The sequence below is a fragment of the Eurypyga helias genome, unplaced genomic scaffold (genome assembly GCF_000690775.1).
Source record: "Eurypyga helias isolate BGI_N326 unplaced genomic scaffold, ASM69077v1 scaffold15953, whole genome shotgun sequence".
NCBI lineage: Eukaryota > Metazoa > Chordata > Aves > Eurypygiformes > Eurypygidae > Eurypyga > Eurypyga helias.
In genome coordinates this window covers 30,972-52,193 of record NW_010243232.1, presented here as the reverse complement: position 1 = coordinate 52,193, position 21,222 = coordinate 30,972, and the positions used below count along the sequence as shown (strand labels likewise).

General features: G+C 38.1%; 1 protein-coding gene across 1 annotated transcript; it reads left to right on the top strand.

Annotated features, from left to right (window-relative positions):
• Positions 1-2,517: 2,517 nt before the first annotated feature.
• LOC104507903 (S-adenosylmethionine synthase) lies at positions 2,518-20,790 on the top strand. Its single transcript, XM_010149339.1, has 9 exons — positions 2,518-2,837; positions 9,432-9,509; positions 10,371-10,493; positions 12,183-12,295; positions 14,621-14,764; positions 15,449-15,667; positions 18,674-18,856; positions 19,349-19,482; positions 20,060-20,790. The coding sequence occupies exons 1-9, from the start codon at positions 2,744-2,746 to the stop codon at positions 20,160-20,162; spliced, it is 1,191 nt and encodes a 396-aa protein (XP_010147641.1). The 5' UTR covers positions 2,518-2,743; the 3' UTR covers positions 20,163-20,790.
• The last annotated feature ends 432 nt before the right edge of the window (positions 20,791-21,222 follow it).

Sequence of the window (21,222 nt, the reverse complement as noted above, 5' to 3'; positions counted from 1 at the left end):
TTGAGTATGGCATTAAAGTTAACAGAAGATCGGAAGCCTATTACACTGACTGATGAGTCATTGTCAGTAAAATGGGATAGAGAAAAATGCTGGTATCAATCATTATTTTACTATCATCCTCTTTTTTTTTTTTTTTTTTGGCATAGGCAGAAGGTCTGTGCCAAAAAGACATGATGGTAGAGCACCTTTTAACAAATATTTAACAAATCAAATTGTCTGGGAAGAGAAGCCAAATTAAACATTACCTAACCCTACAGTGCTTTAGAGCTGGTCACGGATGTCCTAGAAGAGAACATGCTGAGATGCTTCATAGCTGTAAAGCAAATGTGTTGCTCTTGATAGTAATATCACAACTGGAAGCAGTTCAAGCTGGAGGTTTTACCCAAGTTATGTGAAAGGCAGCTGTCAGCATTTCTAGAATACAATTACCAGAGAGACTATTTAATGAAGGGTCACCCTCCAAAGGTCTCAAGGACCAATGCATTTAACTAGCCAGAAGTGAGTCCAAAAAAAGCAAAAACAAGATAAACAATGGGCCTGCAAACTCATTGCTCATGCACGTCAAGTTACTTGCACTCTTCAGCATTTTAAGAGCTTGTGGTTTTTTAGTTTTATATGGGATAAGAGAATTATGCGAGAGGCCTGTTTCTGCATTGTGCTCAAGTGTTACCTTAAAAACAAGAATGCTGATTCCCAAACTACAGTTTCTGTCTGTAAGTGGCAGGTAACACCAGAAGCAAGAGAGAGTGGAACTCGCAGCCTGATAATATTTAATCTTACTTGCTTTTGCTGAGGGATTATTTTCAGAATTAGAATGAAAACTCTTACGCATACCAGAAGAGTTTTTGACAGAGGTGTTTCATCCATTCCCATTGTGTCTTTCTGTGCTTCCACAGAGAAAAAAAAAAGCGCATTTAAGAATGAACACTTATCACTGGTGTTATTTTACTTTAAAAGTTAATCTAATTTTTGAATGTTACCCATTAACTAGGGTTAGTATAATTAGTTACTCTTTGGTCTTCCTTTTTTTTTTTAAAATTCTAATTCTTCTAGGTGGTGTTAATGCGTAATTTATTCAGACTAGGATAGAATCTTCATGTCAGCAGGGTGATGACAGTTTACTCCAGAGAAACTTATGCCTCATAATGTATCTGATATGTGAACTGTGCATTTTTAAGTGTAACCGGTGCTTTTAATTCCGTGAAATGATTTCTGTACAGCACAAAACCAACAAAATGTCTTTTAAATGAACGATTCCACGTTGGTGGTAATTAGAGAGGGGCCAATGCCACAGCAGGTTACTGGTGAACATTCACAGGCATTGGTTATTGTTTTCAGGAATGTAGGCAGAAAGTAAAAATTCTAATGAATTTTTACATAAATATGGAACAATGTAGAAATTTGAATCCAAGGGGCCATATAAAGTGATCTTTTACAACAGTACTGAGCAAGGGTTTGAAGGAAACTGAGTCAGTTTTTAAACTAATTTAATTGCTGTCAAAATTGCAAGGACTGTGGAACAAGCAGTACACTACTCATTCCAATCCAAGTATGAGGCACACTTTGAATGATTAAGAGAATATGAGTCAGTGTTCATTGAAGTAAAGGGAAATTTTTAATTTGGTAGACCAATGATTTTGTCTGAGATTGTGAGTAGAATGGTTTCTGTAAAGGAATTAAGAATAATTGCACTTTTTTAATAATGGGGTGGTAGTGCTGGGCATTTTCTGGATCCGCCCCATGGATATGTTTATTTGTTTTTCGTATTCTAACTTAAAGACATGTATACCCACAAAATGCCGTCTGTCTTCATACTTGTCATACCCTCGGCATAGTCCAGCCACGAGCCATCTGAGTAGAAGAAATTTTCAGTAGCAGAACTGAGCACTGAGTATGCAGAGGGTTATGGAATACAGTATGAAAATATGATAGAAAAAGAGAATTAAAATGGATCTAATTTATAGAAGAGAGGGCAGAAGAAAAGCAGAGGCTGAAGGGAGAGGTCTGCATAAATGAGAAGCACTAGTCATGTTAGATCGTATCTCTCAAATGTGCATGAAGAATAAATGAAAATGAAAAAATAATCAGGAGAGAACTCTAGTTTTTAAAACACAAAAAAGTAAAAGGAAAATACAGTTATATGATGCCGAGTAAACTTCTTCCAGTCTCTTGCTAGGAAAGACATGCATTTACAGATTATCTATCCCTGTAAAACCACAACACACAGTTGGAAGCGCAACATAGATCCAGAATTAGGGGTGAGACAAGCTGAAGAAGCAGCTGACCTAAACTGTCACCGGCACTCCTGCATTACTTCACGCTCAGTTAAGCTGCTAAGATAACCAATCTTGCACGGGTTGAATCCAGAATGTTTCCAAGAACTGAGTTAATTAGTGAAATATCCTAAAGTTAGTTAACTCCCCTGCTAAGAAATGGGCTCTTCCATTTTCCTCACATGATTATCTAGGCACTTTCACTTTTCCATATATAGGAGCAGCTCAGGGACTGACAGATCAGGCTAGGTAGGGATACAGACTTCAGGCACATGCATACTCCTTGCATGTATGCACAGATGCAAGCACATGCTGAGTTCACACACTGAAATTCAAGTTAGTGTACGAGGTAGTAAGTGAAGACAGCGACAGTCCTGCTGATAAAGAGCCACCTTCTTTAAGAGAAGGCACTAAGGGTAGAACTCTTCAACCGCTGTTTGTAAGAATCCGTCAGGAAAAGCATCACAATCATGAATGGGCCAGTGGATGGTTTATGTGATTACACGCTGGATGATGAAGGGGCTTTCATGTTCACATCAGAGTCGGTGGGAGAAGGACATCCAGGTAAGAAACTAGCTCTGGTAAGTGCATAAAAAGAATTATATTTTAATTTAAAATGTTTTAAAAGTCTGAAGAAGAAGTCATTTGCTATTGATCTTATTATAGACATTATTTATAAGAGGGCACTTTTTACTTTATTTCTACTGGACCTTTTCCACATAGACTATAGAACCGCTATAAGCTTCCAACAGGAGTTCGTTCACGTGCTTCTGCAGGGTGTGTGTTGCACTGAGGAGGGCAGTGGGGTTTCTGGTTGCTGCTCCTTCCTTTTCATCTGAATTTCTTTCACTATTACTGTGGAGACACTACTATGTCTCTCATAGACTCAAGTTTCACATATGGATAAGAATGCACGGCTTGCTTCTCAAGTTCCATATCTTTATGGGGCTTGTGAAACTGTCCTGCATATATGCGATGCTCTAAAACTGTCACCCACAGCAGAAATATCTCCAAGCAGGCTATTTAAAAGCCCTTAAAAAGTAATGGTCCCAGCAGGTCTGCATGACAAAGTTGCTGGATTTTTTTTTCCCCCATTCCATCATCTGATGCAATATATGGAATTGCTTAAGCAAATAGTGGATAGTTACTTGCTAAACTTTGTGTATGGTCAGCAGAGCCTAGTTCAGTTTTATTGAAAACAAATGTTCATCTGCCATAAATATGTACCTTATGTCAACAGCAAGTGTTCCCCCAAATGAGGCCAGGGGACAATTGCCTGTTTGATGTCCCAAACAGTGTATTTATTTTAGAAGTCGATTGGCGTCCTGTACTTTTTGCTATAATAAGGCTTTCTCAGGTCTGTACTCTTGTTATGTGAGTTAATGTTAAATGGGTGGAATGACATAGCAGAGAACAAAAAGGTCAGCTGTGAGAATTTTATTTATTCTGATACTCTTCTATAATATTAACTTACTACTGAAGATCAAATCCATGGCTGATGCAACTGAGTACGTCCCTGTCAATGTCAAGGTAGCTACTTCAGGTTAAGCCAGTTGGGGTTCTTTATGATGTAACACAATCAGAAAATGACAACCACATTCGGTCCTTGGGACATAGGTCCCATCTCAAATTTATATATAATTACATCCAGCGTCTGTAGCGCAATGTAGATTCATATGAAAAATAACATTATACAATATGGTAATTTTAAATTGATGATGGTAATTCCAAAGTTGACAGGTCACACCTTATGTTACTCTAATTATTATTTTATTCCCCCTGGGGCAATAATATGTAAGTCTCAGAAGAGGAAGAGTTCAAATAAGTCCCCAGGTTTAGCTTTGTTCCTTAGTTTCCTTCCTTCACCAATTCTTTTTGTCTTGTTTCTTGTTTTAGAATTTGGCCTATTTTTTAGGTCTTACTTGCATTCCCTTCTTTCTTTCCAGAATCTCTACCGGCCCTCAGTAGGCCTTCTTTTAAGCCCCATGAGCATTATTTTCCTCCTGGGCTGAAACACTTGGCAGGCCTTTGGCAGGCCAATGTTACCACTTGTTAGATTGGTGTGCAGCCTCTCATCTGGCAGAGGTTGCCAGATCTCTGGGTAGTGTGAGATGCGAAAAGGCAACCCGAGAGGCTTACTCTAGAGGGAGTGGTAAACTGAAATTTACTCGGACATTTTCAAGACCTTAAACAGCCTAGGTCTTCACGTAGGGTACTGAAAACCCAAACACCTATGACAGAGGAAAGGCACAGATTTTCCAGATCAAGGGAGGACAGGTTGACAGTAACTCTGGGTGGTCCTGCAAATTCTTGTTCCTGAACACAGCCCAGCAATAGGTCTTAATTGTCTCAGCGGTAGCTTTAGCTTCTGACAGCAAATTCATCACCCTTGCATCCTGGCCAACACCACTTTTCCCTGTCTGTGGCGGGTATAGACCTGCCATTAGGTTTTTATCACCCAGGAAAATCTTGCCTATTTCTTAAAATCAGGCCTGGTGTTTGAGGCTGTGGTTGCACTTCTGACATTATCAGTAGCATTAGAATTTCATTGTAGGTTTTGAGTTCCTGTTTGATACCGAATGAATAATTTGTGTGCTCTTGATTATTTCTCTTCTGTATGTGGTAGTATAATTTTGCTAGAGGGCATTATGTGAAGTAAAGATCCTGAACTAGATCTTTGTCTGGTGGAAATCTGAATTGTTCTCATTCTATTAGCTGAGGACTAAATGCTTTAATGGAAGTCTCCTTTGTAAACAAAGGAAGAGAAATTACATGCTTATTTATTTGGGTATTCGGAGAACTGCCTTATACCTGTGCAATGCCTAAGAAATGTGTGTCACTAAGAAGCCCAAATTCCATAGAAGTAAGTAATAGCTGGCAATAATTAATGTACAGGTTTTACTTATGCTCCCTAAAGACTTTACAGAAATCTCTGTTTATCCCATCTTCTCAGTCCAAATTCTTCAAAATCACTTGGATGTAAAATTTGGGACTTTCAGGTCTTCAGTCTTGGCATTTAGTGGAGTAAATTCCAGACCCTGGAAGACTTACATGTGAATTCTTCATTTTAATATAATAAAAGCACATAGATAGCAGCATGGGGAGGAGAAAGATTTTTTTCTTTCAGAGAGTTGGTTTTTGTCACTACTCCATTTTACTTTATCCAGTAGTGTCTGTCCATGCTGCACAATGGTTTCACTGTGCTTTAAAAGGCATTGTGTGTTTCTCTGACCCACAATGTCTTACAGGTGCCAAACCACTTAGGATTAATACCTTCCCCCATCTGGTGTGACTTCAGGTGGAATTGCCTGCAAACAGAATGCCATTCAGTTTTCCAGTAAGTATCAAGGAATCTCTTTAAAAATATAAGAGAAAACATCTGCTAAAAGCACCTTCAGATTTTCCACCATATTAAAAACATATGTGTATCTTCTGGATATTCACAAACAAATTAGAAAATAATTAAAAACAAACAAACAAACAAAACCCAAAACTAGAAAATGTAGATCTTTCCAGCAAGCTGATGCTTGTGTCCTATATCTAACATTATATATATGTAACCGTATCTAACATTGTATATACTTAACAATACACGTAATACTTCAGTAAACTGTGTATTGAACAAAGAGAACAGATGTACAAGATATTTAAACAGTGTAGTGCTAATATTGAAGTACCACTGCAGTTATCAATTAGCATTCCTTGAGAGTCCTTTAAAAAGGAAAGATGTAACACATCACAATTCAGCTATTCAGAGTCTTTCTAGTGAAACTTTTTTGGCAGAAAGCTTATTTTTTGATGAAGTCCTCATGATAAGTATCTGCTTTTCTTTTTTTAATTTTTTATCAGAAAACTGAGAATTGCTCAGTTTACTGTATTTTGAATATATAATTTCACATTATAGTTTAATTTTTTCCTGTTGATATAAATAATGTATCATTAAAAATACCCAATGTTATTTTGATGATCACAATTTTTTAAGAAAATCAGTCTTACCTTTTGAAATGTTCAACGTTTATTATATTTACTACACCATCAAAGCCAGAAGTGTGGTTGTACCTGTTTGTTGTGCTTCAAAGGGCAGAGTTTTTTTTAATTAAATTTTCAGTTGTTACTGCTGTTCACAGATTGTTTTTGTGTGTGGGTGTGGTGAATCTGTGAAACTGCATTCTTGGGGAAGTTCTGAGAACTTGCAGATGTCATGGCTTGTGTTGGGCTCTTACGTAGTCTTCATTCACATAAACTTAAGTCCAACTATCTGGAAAACTGGGAAGGTCCTTCTAATCACTGGACATCACTTGTTTTTGAATGGCTCCTTTACTTCATAATTTGAAAACTGGACATTTGAGTAGATGTGTCATCAGACTCATTCATTCCTTTTATAGTTAGCAAGAGCTGTTTTATGGCTAATTGGCATCTCTGTCATAAGGCTGGGTCTGTGAGATGATTGGATTTCATGAAAAGAATTCATGGTTATCTCATACTTGCCTGCTTAATCAAGAAATCCTCAGCCTAGACATCCTTGTTGGAATATTTATCGTATTGGATAGTTATTACTACATGAAGGTATGCATTAACTGATTTCTTAACTATAACATCATTTTTTTTAGACAATAATGCCTCAACAGAGATGGTCCATTATGCTTTCCCTGTTTCCAAAAAAGAAGGAACAAATAAAGGAAGGAAATAATGGACAAATACACCCTGTCACATTTAGCATCTAGTAAGACAAATGGGACAGTTGGGATGAGAAATTTAAATAACAGAATGCAGTCTGCACAAAGCCTGCTAAGCATTGCTAAAAATAGAATGCCTGGTTTCATTTTACATCAGAGACCTTTACTAATAGACATGCCTTTAATTTAATGCATTAATCAGCCAATCATCCAGCTAGATTTCTCTTTCCAGTCTTAATAGATATACCTTTATTTGGGTCTAGTTGCACTAGAACTGCTAGGTATTACACCAACAATCAGATATTAGATGAATTGTCAAACTGATTTGTCTCAGCCTATTTTAATCTAAAGGTATGCTATCAGCATAGTAGAATAAATTATTCTAATTTATTATTTTACTTAATTAAATTCTCACATAGGTTTTAAAGACCAGAAGGGACTTCTGATATATAATCTGGTCTGACCTTCATACACAGGTAATAAATAATATTTCATGCAAGAATTTTTCAAATGTGCTAGTGAATGATGGCTGAATTTCATTCATACCTTTTAAAAATATATCCGATTTTCATCTAGAGGTTTGAAGGAACGAGGAATCCTGTGTAACTCTAGATGAGTGGTTTCAACAGCTCTTACCCTTTTAAGATTTTCTTTTTGAATCTTTATCTGTCTCTTTAATTTTCAGCTATCAGCTGCAGTTACATTGTTGTCCATCAGACAAAGAATTTTCTCTCAGCATATCATTTTTATGTTCCTGGGAGACTGTGATCCCAGTGCCTATAAGTATTTCCTCTGGAAGGTTGCATTTCCTTCAGTCTTTCAAAACTAGATTGAGCTTGATTGATTTAATCCTGTAAGATAGACTTTCCTAATTTTGGACATTCTTCTCAGTCTGTCCTAAACTTTTCCACAGCTTCTTAATGTCATCTTTGGAATACCATCACCAAAATCCAGTATTTCTGTAGCGGTCCCACTAATGCTATTGTATGGAGGTAATTCAATTTCTGTGAACAACTGTTCATCTGGTTTTCTATCATGATCTTTTCAGCATAACTGTTTGGTAAGACAAACTCCCCTTCTGTAAATGTGGGCTGTGCTTTTTGTTCGTGAATGTTAGCTATGTTATCTATCTGAGAGGGAAGCAAAGGATTTGCTTTTCTATCTACCAATATCCATGAAATACTGTAGGTACTAATGATACAGTTCATGCAAAAAAACCCCATGATAACATCCTGTTAAATGTGCACTTACTGATTTCACTGCCTACTATGGCTAATGCTAATTCATAAATTAATTTCAACTACAGCATGCAACACCAATTACATTCTTTGTACCGGATAGATGCTACAAGGAGAAATGAGGATGAATTAGTCATATGGGATTACCTGTACTCTTCTTGAATGTTTTGGAAAGAATGCATGTAATATCCCTGTTTGTGCCACACAGGGAATTTAAACAAGCATGAGCACTGGCATCTAATGCAGGTGAGACACGCTTTATGTGGAGCAAGGGCAGGGATAGAGGTTGTTCCTGGCATTAGCACTCTGAGTGGTAAAAAAAAAGACTACAAAGCAGTCCCAGTTACTAGGAATCTACTGCAGGGCATTGGGCCTGCACTAAGAAGGTTATCCTATCCCAGTTGCTCTGTTGTCCAACACAGGTAATCAAAAACTAGATATTTTCATCAATAATTTTTGCTTTTATGGTTAAAAATATGGCTGGATTTCCTTAGAAAAATAGAAATTATGAAGAAAGCAATCTGAGATACATTTGAATCACTCCTGCCACCTTTGTCCCAAGTCTTGCTAAACACATTTCATTTGGACTTGTAGCTAAATTATAAGAATGGTGTCTTGTTTCCTGTTTGGCAATAATTGTCCAAAATTTAGTAATCCATGTACAGTTCTTGTAAGGCTGAAAGTTCCAATACAGACGACATTTGTTAGTTGTCTTTTGTGCTTGTTCTTTCCGTGTTGAAGTGGTTAGTACTGTAGATAAGACTGTCAGAATCACATTAATTCTCTAGTCTCTGATTTGTTCCTCCTAGTGTTGGTCAGGTACATACTAACTCTTTGCTGGGGCGATGGGAGTTGATGGTGGAATATCACCTTGGTAGAATACTACTGATGTGGAGTACATGCTGTACTGGCTTGTGATGTTAGAGAAGGCAGCTGGGAGTAAAGCCTTTAAACTTCTCGGGTAATTCTCTGCATAACATACTTGTTTCACATTTACATGCAGAAAATTACAGGTAAAGTTGTAGTTAGTATTTGTTTACACCAGTAAGTGTGTTCCTCATTGTATCTACTGACTCTGCATGCAGGATGTTTCAGATGTCTTTTTATTCAGCTAGCCTAAATACTCCAGTAATAAACAGGAAAAGAATTCCTTGCTGAAACACGGACCTATTCAAAGTGATGCAAACAGTCCATGCTTTGTTTTGAGTGCCATGGTTTTGAATCACGACTTTGATGTCTTGCAGATAAAATCTGTGATCAAATCAGCGATGCTGTACTAGACGCCCATCTCAAACAGGACCCAAATGCCAAGGTTGCTTGTGGTAAGTTTCTTGCTGCTTTGCGGTAAGTCATCACCCAGTCGCCCTTCTTTTCCTATCATCTTTGCAAAGAACTTGATCCTATCATTTGCTAGCTCATTTTACTCTCAAAAATTACATAAGAATTACAGTCTTCCAGAGAAGGAGAGATGAGAAGAAACAGTGAAAGTTTTTATAAAGACTGAAGCCTAAGAAGGCTGTGGAAGCATAGGGTAGTTAATTTTGTGTGTGGACTGAACTTTCCTGGGAGAAACAGATTTGGCATCATTACAGTGGATTTTTGAAAGAATATTTTAATGTTTTGTTGAAAAGTTTGTTTACTGTATTAATAAAGTACTAAGTGTTCAGTCCAAGGCTCCGTAACCGCTTGTTTTTAGAAATCTCTTCAGAAAGAGTTGTACCATCAACTCTCAAGTCATTACCCCAGTTCATATGTTATGTGACTAAACCTCATCCTCAGATTCTTCCTCCTGGGACTGGAGGCAAGTTTTCAGAACAGTTGATCACTAATGAATTTTACTTAACCTCAGTATTTATCTTAGGGTTATTAAGTGGATTTAGAAATCACAGCTTAATGCTATATTTCCCTAAAATCTCTGCATATCATTAAATCATGCCCAGCATTTTGACATTCCCATTTGTAAATTGGAAACATTAGTCTTTTCCTTACTTTCAGACATACGATGAATATGAAAATAATTTCTTGTAGAAGGAGTTATTAATGCTAAAAGTATGGGTAGAAAGGAGTTACACTGTGTATACCCAGTAGGTCTCTCAAAATCACCGTAATCACCTACATAGCTATTTGTCATAGTGGGCTGGGTTATTCTGCTGTTGTAATCCTGTTTTCATCTCTCTTTTCAGAGACAGTATGTAAGACAGGAATGGTGTTGCTCTGTGGGGAGATCACATCTCGTGCTATTGTGGATTATCAGCGAGTTGTCCGAGATGCAATTAGACATATTGGCTATGATGATTCAGCTAAAGGTTGGTGGGAAAACTCATGAACTCCTCGAAGAGCAAGCAATAGGCAACTGCAAAACAGTTCTGCCACCACTTCCATATATGGGCTTTAGCAAGCCTGATAAAAACTGAATATCCTGTGTGAAAGCTGCTTACATGGTGCTACGTGGTACACTTTCTGGCTTTATCCCAGTAAGTAGAACAAACATCATATATTAGTTTAAACTTGAACTGTGATATTAGGCCAGAATAGTTAACTGCAGCTTGAGCCACAGAATCTACCACTCCTCCAAACTTGTGAGAACTCGAAACTTGGTTATTCATTTGGCAAGCCATTTGATGCATCTTGGTGCAAAAGAGAGAGAAGAAACCTAGTTCGTTTCGCTGTACCATTACATATTTGTGCTGTGGTGGCATCTAGAATTCCTGGGTGTAAAGCAGGTTCTCACTGTGCAAGGTGCTCTGTTTGCTCTGAACAACTCCTCCTACACTGAGGGCTGTGCAGTCCAAATCCGGTTTATGTAATGTACAAATGATAAAAAAGACAAAATGCTTTACATACCAGACACATTTCCCTTTCTGTTCTGCCATGTATCTGTTTATATGTTGTTCCAAGTATGCTGCTACAGTGAAGTGTATCTTTTAAGAGCTTTTAATTTAAAAAGTTGTTTCTTGCAGTCCTTTAATTGCTTTTGAATTTACAGGGAGATTGTGGTGGGAGAATATTATAGCAGCACATCTGCAGGTTACCTCCACCATCACATAACAGCAGTGCTTTCAGAAAATGCCGGCAAATCTAGTAGGTCATAAATCTCCTTTTTATCCTAACTGCCAAAAATGGTAAGGGGAGATGCAGTGACCCAGTAAAACACAATTTCTATGCAGAAGTAAAACAAAAAGCTGAAACAAAAATTGCACACAGAAATACAATTTTCTTTTCTACATAGCCTACTTAAAAGAGGGTCAAGAGCATTCTTGAAGTGGATCATATGCATATGGACGTGTATGTATGTTGTATTGGCTGAACAGGAGTTTGGTCAGCAGCTGCCAATAGCTACAGTTCTAGGAAAGGTTGGATTTGGAGAGAAGCAAGTTACTATTAATATACCTAGGAACAGGTGGAAAATTTTGCCACAATCTTCTGTAAGGCTTTCAATTTCTTTTAAAGCCTTCCTTTTCATCTTTGAAAGTAATGTGAAGTAAATTCCTACTTCCAGATTTTCCAGCTGTGAGACTTGAGTCTGGTTTTTTCTCTGTTTGTGGCTTTCACATAAACTCCCACAAGAGATTTAGGCCCAGACACTGCTTTACATGTGTTAGGAATAACATATCAGAGAACAGAGCCTTCAGTTGCTGAAAACATCAGCTCCTAGGAATTTAAAAAGAAGTTTTTAATACCATTTATTTGGAAGATCTTTGTTATTTACTTTTTTGAGTAGTTTTCTGCAGTTAACAGTTCATAACCTGAATTGGCTTGGCATGGGGTGTGAATGCAAGAGAAAACAAGCAGTAACAAGCACTAAAGGCAATCCTATATAACTCACCCCTTGCCAAAAAGGGTCTCGAGTGTTATATTGACAGAAAAATATCAGTTAGGTTTTGAGTTCTGAATGTGGTATCCTTCAGAATGAAAATTTTTTCATATGGTTTCATGTTAATTTCCTTAATTCTGAAAGAAAAAGCTAATTCACCACAATTCTTTTTTCCAAATAGGGTTTGACTACAAAACTTGTAATGTTTTAGTGGCACTGGAACAGCAGTCACCTGATATTGCCCAAGGTGTTCATCTACACAGGGATGAAGAGGATGTTGGTGCTGGAGATCAGGTAGACGTAACATCACATCTAAACCATTGAAGCTGTTTGAATGGAAAAAGTTTACCCCATCTTACTGCCCTATTTTCTAAATCAAAACCCATGTGAAGATTTCCACACTTCCATCTTGAGCTACTGCAGAGTAAACCCTGTATTTTTATTAAAACAGTTGTGTCATGGTTTAACTCCGGCCAGCAAAATACCACCAAGCTGCTTGCACCCCTCCTCTCCCATACCCAGCAGAGGGGGAGAGTCAGAGGAAAAAGACAAGGAAGCTCATAAAATTGAGATAAGAACTATTTACTAGCTGAATATAAATAAATAATCTATATGAATATATAACAATACTACTACTAATAAGTAATTAAAATAATGGAAAACAAAACATATGATACAAGTGCTCACCACCCACTGACTGATGCACAACCAGGTCCTGAGTAGTGAGAGTCAGAGCCACACAACCCAAGAGCCGCAGCCTGAAAGAGATCGCAGCCGAGTCCAAGCAAGCCCCACAACTGACAGCAGGACCGGGAAAGCCAGCTGTCCCACAACTCACTAATGAATGAGCCAGCACAGGAGTTAGCAAAGCAGCTAACAGAAGAGTTAGCAAAGGAGTTAAGGAGCTAATGGAAGAGCTAACGGAAGAGCTAAGGAGCCAGCAAAAAGAGTTATGATGCCCAAGCCCCACTCCCCGCCTATGAACTGAGCATGATGTACTATGGAATGAAATACTCCTTTGGTCAGTTTGGGTGGGCTGTCTGAAGTGTGTGTGCCCCCACACTGGCTGTAGTGAGAAAGTTGGGAACGCAGCTGCAGTATCAGAAGCTGGGAAAGACCTTGAATTGATGCAAGCGCTCCCCAGCACCAGCTGAAAAGACACCTTATCAGTACTTTTCTCAGGGTAAATCCAGAAACACAGCCTCACACCACCCACTGTGAAGAAAGGTAACTCTTTCCTGACTAAACCCAGCACAAGATGGAAGTTCTTTGAGGGCAGACTTTTGCCCAGTGTTTGGTATAGCACTCTATACAAGTCAGGAGAGCTCTGGCGGTCTGTAGTAGTTGAGGATGTGTCCTTTAGAACTTAGCAGAGATTTTTTGCTTCTGTTGGTTTTGTTGAGTAGCTTTAGATTCATTGGACCATTCATCTTGAAGCCAGACTTGTCTTGTAAGGCGTAATAAACAAAGGATCTTTTCACTTTCACAGAGCTCTTGGGATTTTACACCGCAAAAAATTAGGCTATGTTTCAACTGTCTCCAGCATTAGTACAATGAAGGCAAATATGCCTGAATACTTGTAATTCTCACTTATTTCCCAGAGGCAGCTACTGTAATAGGTGTTCCACATAATTAAGGCTGTCCAAGCTGCATTTCTGTGAGCTAAATAACACATGTAGATAATTATGGTATGTTCCCAAGAGAAAGATGCCAACATAAAAAACATCATCTGACTGATGCCAGTATGAGCAAGTTTAACATTTACAGTAGTTGTCATTAGTAGTAATATCTAGTTTATAACAATGCTGTTGAGAACCATAAGTGGAGATATCAGGGTCCAGGAGCCGAGCTAATACTGTTCAAAACACCCTTGAGAACTAAATTAAAATGCTTTTATGCAGTCATGGGGACATAATATTACATGAGATGAAAAGATACCTGACACTGGCACTTTGATGTCTTCCTTTCCCATTGTATCAAAGTACCTTCCTGTCTTTTTTCTTCTTTTTATCACAACATACACTGGATGAGGAGAAAGAAAATGCTGCTGTTTAACAAATAATCTAATGCGGGAAACATGACTGAATAACAGTAGAAGCTGTGACTAGAAGTGTATATTATTGAAAATCTGAGGCAGGTACCTTAAACTGTTAAATGGTACGTGCTTCATGGAGTATTCACATCCCATTCCACTGAAATTTCAGGTGTGAGCTGCAGTATAAATGTGTCTATATTCATCCATAAAAGCCTCCACAACCTTTCCAGGCTAATGATGATACCTTTCCTGTGACAGAATAGTCCTGAAATTGTTTTGCTGCAACAGATCTTTTTTCTGTAAAATAACCTGATTTTTTCACAGAAACTTCTCCATTTTGTCCATGTTTTCAGCTCAACATGTAAAGCTTCAGGCTTTAAGTGGAAAATTCTAGGAACGTGTTTGATTGTCATTACACTGTAACATGTTGGAGCCTGATCTGAGTTTAGGCTTTTTGCACTGTAAGGTAAAACAGTAGAAAGTAAACCTGAGGGTACTGTTTACTCTTTGCTTCAGATGAAATCGCATTGCCTTTGGTTGTGGTGCTTTTAACAGTGATTGAAGTATATCTTCTCCTCCTGAAGGGTTTGATGTTTGGTTATGCAACAGATGAGACAGAAGAATGTATGCCTCTAACAATTATTCTTGCTCATAAACTGAATGCCAGATTAGCAGAGCTGCGGCGTAATGGAGAACTTCCTTGGCTGAGGCCTGACTCTAAGACACAGGTAAATACTACTATGGACAGTCCACATCATTGAAAAGTAGCACTTTTTCTTTCCAGAATTCTGAAATATTTTTAAAGACAGCAATTGATGGTGTTCAGAGTATCAGGATAACCTACAGGTAGCACTTGTCTAACCTGCAAGTAGCAGGTAAAGCATTTCCACTGTTGATGATACTGTCTCCTTGACTCTTGGAAAATGGTTAACCTGTATCAGAGTGCTAGGAGCACTTAGGCACCTACCAGTGAAGAAGCATTTAACCCTTCAGACGTAAGTGGTCAGTGCTCGTGAAAATGTGACAGGCAGTCTGAAGAATTTATTGGTATTTAGGGATTTGGGCTGGCCTTTTTGAAGATGCACTAAGAATGTAAATTTCTGAGGCTGTGGAGATTCACTGGAAATCCCAACTGAAAGACACACTCTGGACAATTAAATAGAAAGTTAGATTGTCCATATTGAGTTTTTTATTTTTAGTTTTTCTCAGCACAGCAAAAATGAAGAAAGAGAAAACAGGCTTCATTTCTCATACCTTGGCAACAATGTGACCGGTGGTCTTTATCATGTCAGCATTGACATTTTGCTAGAAGTTTGCTCTTGGAATAGCCTTTCATAATGTTTGATGTAGACCAGGAATACGTTTTATAGCAACTTTGTTTTTTTCCTCCTCCTTCTCCCTGTTCTGTTCAGGTCACGGTTCAGTATATCCAGGAGAATGGAGCAGTCATCCCAGTGCGTGTTCACACTATTGTGATATCTGTGCAGCACGATGAAACCATTTCGCTGGAGAACATGCGCAGAACCTTAAAGGATCGAGTGATCCAAGCCGTTGTCCCTGCAAAATACTTGGATGAGAAAACTATTTATCACCTTCAACCTAGTGGACGTTTTGTTATTGGAGGACCTCAGGTTTGTGTTGTATGATTTTGGTGCTTTTATCAGCCAGCCTTTGTCATCGGGTGTGTGTCTTAAAAGATAAGCTCAGCTTTTTCTCATGTCTGTCCTAGGGTGGTAAGAAGCAGGCTGCCTAGTGGAAGTTTTAACTGCAGTTGTGTGTGGGAGAAGCACCCAGGCTTTCATGTGCTGTATGCCAAAGTAACCTTTGAGGGCAAGGTTATATTATCATACATGTGTCGTGACTAAGCAGGCAAGTTGAGCTGAATCTTACATTGCATGAGGAATGTTCAGTCCATCTCTGGGCTTCCTCAAACCCTCTCAGTATCCAGCACTGAGTGAGACACTCAATCCTTTCTCATGGAAAGTATGTCTTAGAGAGGTGGACAAGAGAAGGTTTACTTCTCTTACAGTGAACCTGGTTTTCAGATCTGTATGGCTCGCACTGTTCTGCCTGACACCAGTGACAGCTGAAGGTGTTCATCTGTTCTGAAAGTCAGCCCCTGATAGGCCTCTGCTGCTGAGAAAATACATGTTGCTTTTGCTTTGTCTAGGCAATGCAGGAGCTGGGATTTATGAGTTTATCCTACACTCTCAGAAGTTAGACAGAACTTCCACTCTCTGTAGGAACAGGACTTTTGAGATTTGGATTTTGAAAACAAACTCACCATTCCCTATGTTTTAGTCTTCAGTTCCCTTTAGAACTATAACCACAAATTTTCAAAATTTCATTTTCTTCTTCCTGAAATTAGGTCCAATTTTACAACAAATCCAAGTAGACATTGTGTTTCTTTTGCTGTTCAAATGAATTCATTCACTGGAATTTGCCAGAATTATTTCTAAGGTTCTGTATCTTTTTTTTACATTAGTGCCATGGAACAGGTAGGAATGCATTGAGATTAATCATTACAATAATGTTTATGCAAAAAAATAAATTTTGTTTAGTTGAATTGGTTGTATCACTGTAATTTTGTGTATCATTGACATCCTAGACTATGGACAAATGGAGAGGCAAACTTGAGCTGTAACTTGGAGCAAATGAACCAATGCAGCAGTCACAGCTACATACAAAAAGAAAGCTACACAAATGAAAATTTTCAGGTGTGCACTGAACTGCACCCATTTTAAAATGTAATATAATTACATTTGGTAAGCCAACCAGGAATACCTTTCTACTCTTGTGGTGGAACTCTATTGCATATGTTTACACATACAAACATGGGCATGTTGCAGTGTATGTTTGCAGCTTTTTAAACCTGGTATAAGTTTACCTAGAATGGGTCAATCTGCCTGCGTGTCCATGGCCTTACAACTGCTATCATCACTTGTGCAATTTACAATAGCATTGCAGCAACCAGAAAATAACCACCTCTTTCCTTGTCTTTTATGTCTTGAACTTCCTGATTACTGAGTTGTATTTTTAACAACACTAGCTTTAACTGAAGGCTGTCTTCATTTCCAGCTCAATTTGTCTAAGGAAGACACATGTATTTCACTTGAGATTTTCACCTTACGTTTTTGAGCACAGTAGTACCTGGAGCTCTGGCTCTGGCAAAATTAGTAATGTTGCTGCTATCACCATTTTCCCAACAGCAACATCCGCTGGTGATGTGAGGACACAACAGCTCGTCGCAAAATTGACTTTTACATTCTTCAAATGCATTTGTGCTCTTTCAGCACCTTTAAAATGAGGGGTGGTGGGTTTTTTTCTCTTTCACCTGTCCTTCTATCTTCCTCTCACTCAGTTCTGTAGTCAAGTCGTGATGGCACACAAGGTGTTCTCATTGCAGTTGTCTGTGCCATCAGAAATTAAGGTTTGAGTCAAGCAGAGGAACCCCAGGAGGACAGGATCCTTTAGCCAAGCTCAGCTGTCTGTAATTCAGAATTACATCTCACTGCTTTCTTAGCAGAATGGAACAAACAGTGCCAAAGGTTTTCTTCTGTGTATATGCACAGTATTTCTGAGAAAAACTTTGACTCTCCACTTGTGTTTGCTGTGCAAACATTCCAGCAGTTGGGTTTTACTGACATGGTATTCTGTAGACAAAGAATTTCAAACCTGCCTGTTCAGGTGGAGACTGAATCTCAAATTTGACCATGTTTCCATTTACACCAGAAAGGTTAAGCATTTAGTAAATTGGTGGGTCAGACAATTATTCAGGTACTGATCCACTAATCAAGATCAAATGACACTATCAAGTACGTGTGAGAAGCAATCAGGATAGCTGTGTAGGCAGCTAGGAGGTTACCTGCACTTTGTCATTTAATATTTTTAGAAATTCATCTGTAAGTATTTATTTTTAGAAAGAAGTAATCCTTCTTTCTCAATTATTTGTAACTGTTTGCTACTTCATACCTGTTGTGTATAGATTAAATTGGTCTATAAATATTTTGGGGTTGAAAATTTGGGGTTTTGTACATATTCATATGACAGTCTCTGTAATATGACAGTGATACTGCACTGGAAGTGTTTGGTGTCAGCTTCCAGTATAAGATAGCACCAATGTACCTTTTGATGGTAAATACAAAAAAGACATCTGCTATTTAATATTCAGATTACTTCAGATTTTGACCAAAAGATATGATATCCTGATTTTTTTATTTTTTATTTCTTAACAGATTAAAATCTCTCATTGGTTCCTATACGGCAAATGGTTGTTAGCAATATTCTGTATTCAGTTTGGATGTGGTAGATAGGTCACTTCCAAACCAAAAATCCCATATTGTCTGGAATATTTACTTTTGAAAAAGGCAGTGCATGCTTTAGCTATTTGGGTATAAACCTGTTTGTTTGATTACCAAACACAATTAGTGAATGGCTTGTCTTATGAATGTGGTTTTAAAGATTACTTGTAGCTACTGTTGTAGCTTGGTGAGACAAGTTCTTTCCTTCAGCTACCCCACAGCAATCCGTATGTGGTGACCTTACACGTTGTTGTAGTCTTCTGAAGGATGTATAGACTTGTTTGAGACTTACAATAAAGTGGATTGTAAAACAGACAAATTCTTTTACTGATTCAGGGTGATGCTGGTGTTACTGGTCGAAAGATCATTGTGGATACTTATGGTGGCTGGGGAGCCCATGGAGGTGGTGCCTTTTCTGGCAAAGACTATACAAAGGTGGACCGATCAGCTGCGTATGCAGCCCGTTGGGTGGCCAAGTCTCTTGTGAAAGCTGGGCTTTGTCGACGTGTTCTGGTTCAGGTATGGTTTGCCATGAATGTTGCTTTCCTGGAAAAGATTGTTCCTTTTCAGCTTTACCTTGAATACACTCCATATGAGACACTGGAAGAAGCAGTCATGGTCACGGCTTGGGGTTGAAGAAAGGAAGACCTTGATGTGCTCGGTTCAAGACCACTGTAATGTCACTAATGGCCTATCAGCTTCGTGAAGCTGGAACTTCTCATTTAGCTTTCATTTTATTTGCTCTTTTTCTGGACATTTATTGAGGCCCCGGTCCTCTGACACTTACTGTCATGGAAATAAACTAGGGGTGACTGGATAATAGTTCAGAGGAAAAGTATTGCAAGTTTTCCCTTTTCTTCTACAGATACAGATCGTACAAATACGGGAAGTGAAGGACAGTCCTTGGTTTTCCTAAGGCAGTTCATGAACGAATGATCTCCTCTGTTGCATACTGTTGCCCACTGAGGTGCCATGTTTATTTGCTAACTATGGTGTGCCTTTTTGCTATAGGTTTCTTATGCCATCGGGGTAGCTCATCCACTGTCCATTTCACTGTTCACTTATGGAACTTCCCAAAAAACAGAGAAAGAACTGCTGGACATTGTGCACAAAAACTTTGATCTTCGGCCTGGAGTCATTGTCAGGTACAGAAACTCACAAAAAGGGGAATATCTTGGTGGTCGCATCCTAGAAATGATTTCTTGCCAAACCATTCGATGTTGCAATGTTATAGTCAGCCTCTTGAACTAGAATGAGATTGTTCCATGCAGTACAAGAGACTTTCATTCTGTCAGTCAGTCCTCACAGCTGACAGTTTTTATGGATGTACCAGTGTGTTGTATCTTTTAAGATAACAGATGTACTTTTCAAGTTTCATATGAAGCATATTCTTTCAGCATTTGGCCTTATATAGCACGTAGAATTCAAATAAAATAAAATAACCTTGTATTCCAAGAATTTCAATTTACTTTGCAGTTAAAAAACATGTGTTTTGTTTTACAAAAGGAATGGAAGGTTATTTCACCTTTTCTGTTAAAATTAATAATGCTCTTTAGTAATCCAAGCTAAGTAACTGTATGATTCTACGATTCTATTCTATGTTGACTGGTATGCTTGCTTGACTAAGGGCATAAAACGGATATCAACATCGGGATTTTAATAGTATTTATCATGAAGTATCCTAATGTGAAGAACTTTCTCTTCTTTTTATTATACACACAGGGATTTGGACCTAAAAAAGCCCATTTACCAGAAGACTGCATGTTATGGTCACTTTGGAAGAAATGAATTCTCATGGGAGGTACCTAAAAAACTTGTGTTTTGACACTAGCAGTCACCACTAATGATGAGGATGCCTCTGAAAATCAGATTTGACAGCTTTGTTTTCAACAAAAGGAATTTTAGATTTTAAATGGAAAGAAAGAAAAGGATATTTTCTTGGAAATTAATTTTTTTTTTAACTCTCAGTGTCTTTCATTATCTAAGCTATAAAGGACAGAGTCTGGTTTTTTTAATGAGCATGAGACAACAGAATACAGTTTACTTCGTATTGCTGCTCTGTTGGTTCTTTTGATAAAGGCAAAGTATGACTCAGGTACACAAACCAATGGCTGAACCTCAAACCTCTCATGGGCAAAGGTGAAGATGACTTTCCAAGCTCCGACTAAGGATCAGCAGATCTCTTGCTTCTAATTAGACAACGGGAAATTCTGGGGTCCAATTTCCATACTGGAGTTAGCATTGCTTACAGCTGGGGGTTGCTTTGATGGGAGAAGGCTGAGTATCACACATAACTGTATCTCGGCCTCTTTTGTAGAGGATGTTAACATATATGTAATATTTAAATCACCCTCACTGAGTATGTGCTGTTACTGTTGTGTTTCAATTACCTGTGTTTTTGAAACATAAGTGTTCTCCTCTAAAATAACAATCATAGAATAAAAAGCTTTTTCCTACCATGTATGTAAAGGTGCCTTTTTTTCTATTTTTGTTTATGTTGTAGTATAATGGTCCATCTCAACTCAGCCTCTTATACTCTTGCAGGATTTTCATTTATCAACAAAATTAAATTTAATTAGATATTGGAATTGTGCCATGAATTTATCTTTCACCACATGTGTGCTTACTATGTAGATGGTGTGACTTGGTGAAAAAGTATTAGATTTTTATGGTTTAACTCTTACGTTTGTGCCATACACTCGTCTCTCATAATTTTTGCTCCCAAATGTTAGGTTTACTGCATGGCTTACTAGGCTTGACGTGATTTTTGGAATAAAGTACATAGAAATAAGTGGAATACGTCAAGAAATATATATAGCATGAGGTTAACATTTGGAGCACTACCCTGTCCAGCAGTCTCTCACCCAAGAGCTAGCCGCTAGATG

What these genes read in the sequence shown, in the direction of transcription:
- LOC104507903 (XM_010149339.1), top strand. Translation starts at nt 2,744, where the DNA reads ATGAATGGGCCAGTGGATGGTTTATGTGATTACACGCTGGATGATGAA. An exon ending in AAATGCCAAGGTTGCTTGTG is followed by an intron (nt 9,510 to 10,370) that starts GTAAGTTTCTTG and finishes CTCTCTTTTCAG; the next exon opens with AGACAGTATGTAAGACAGGA. An exon ending in GTCGACGTGTTCTGGTTCAG is followed by an intron (nt 18,857 to 19,348) that starts GTATGGTTTGCC and finishes TTTTTGCTATAG; the next exon opens with GTTTCTTATGCCATCGGGGT.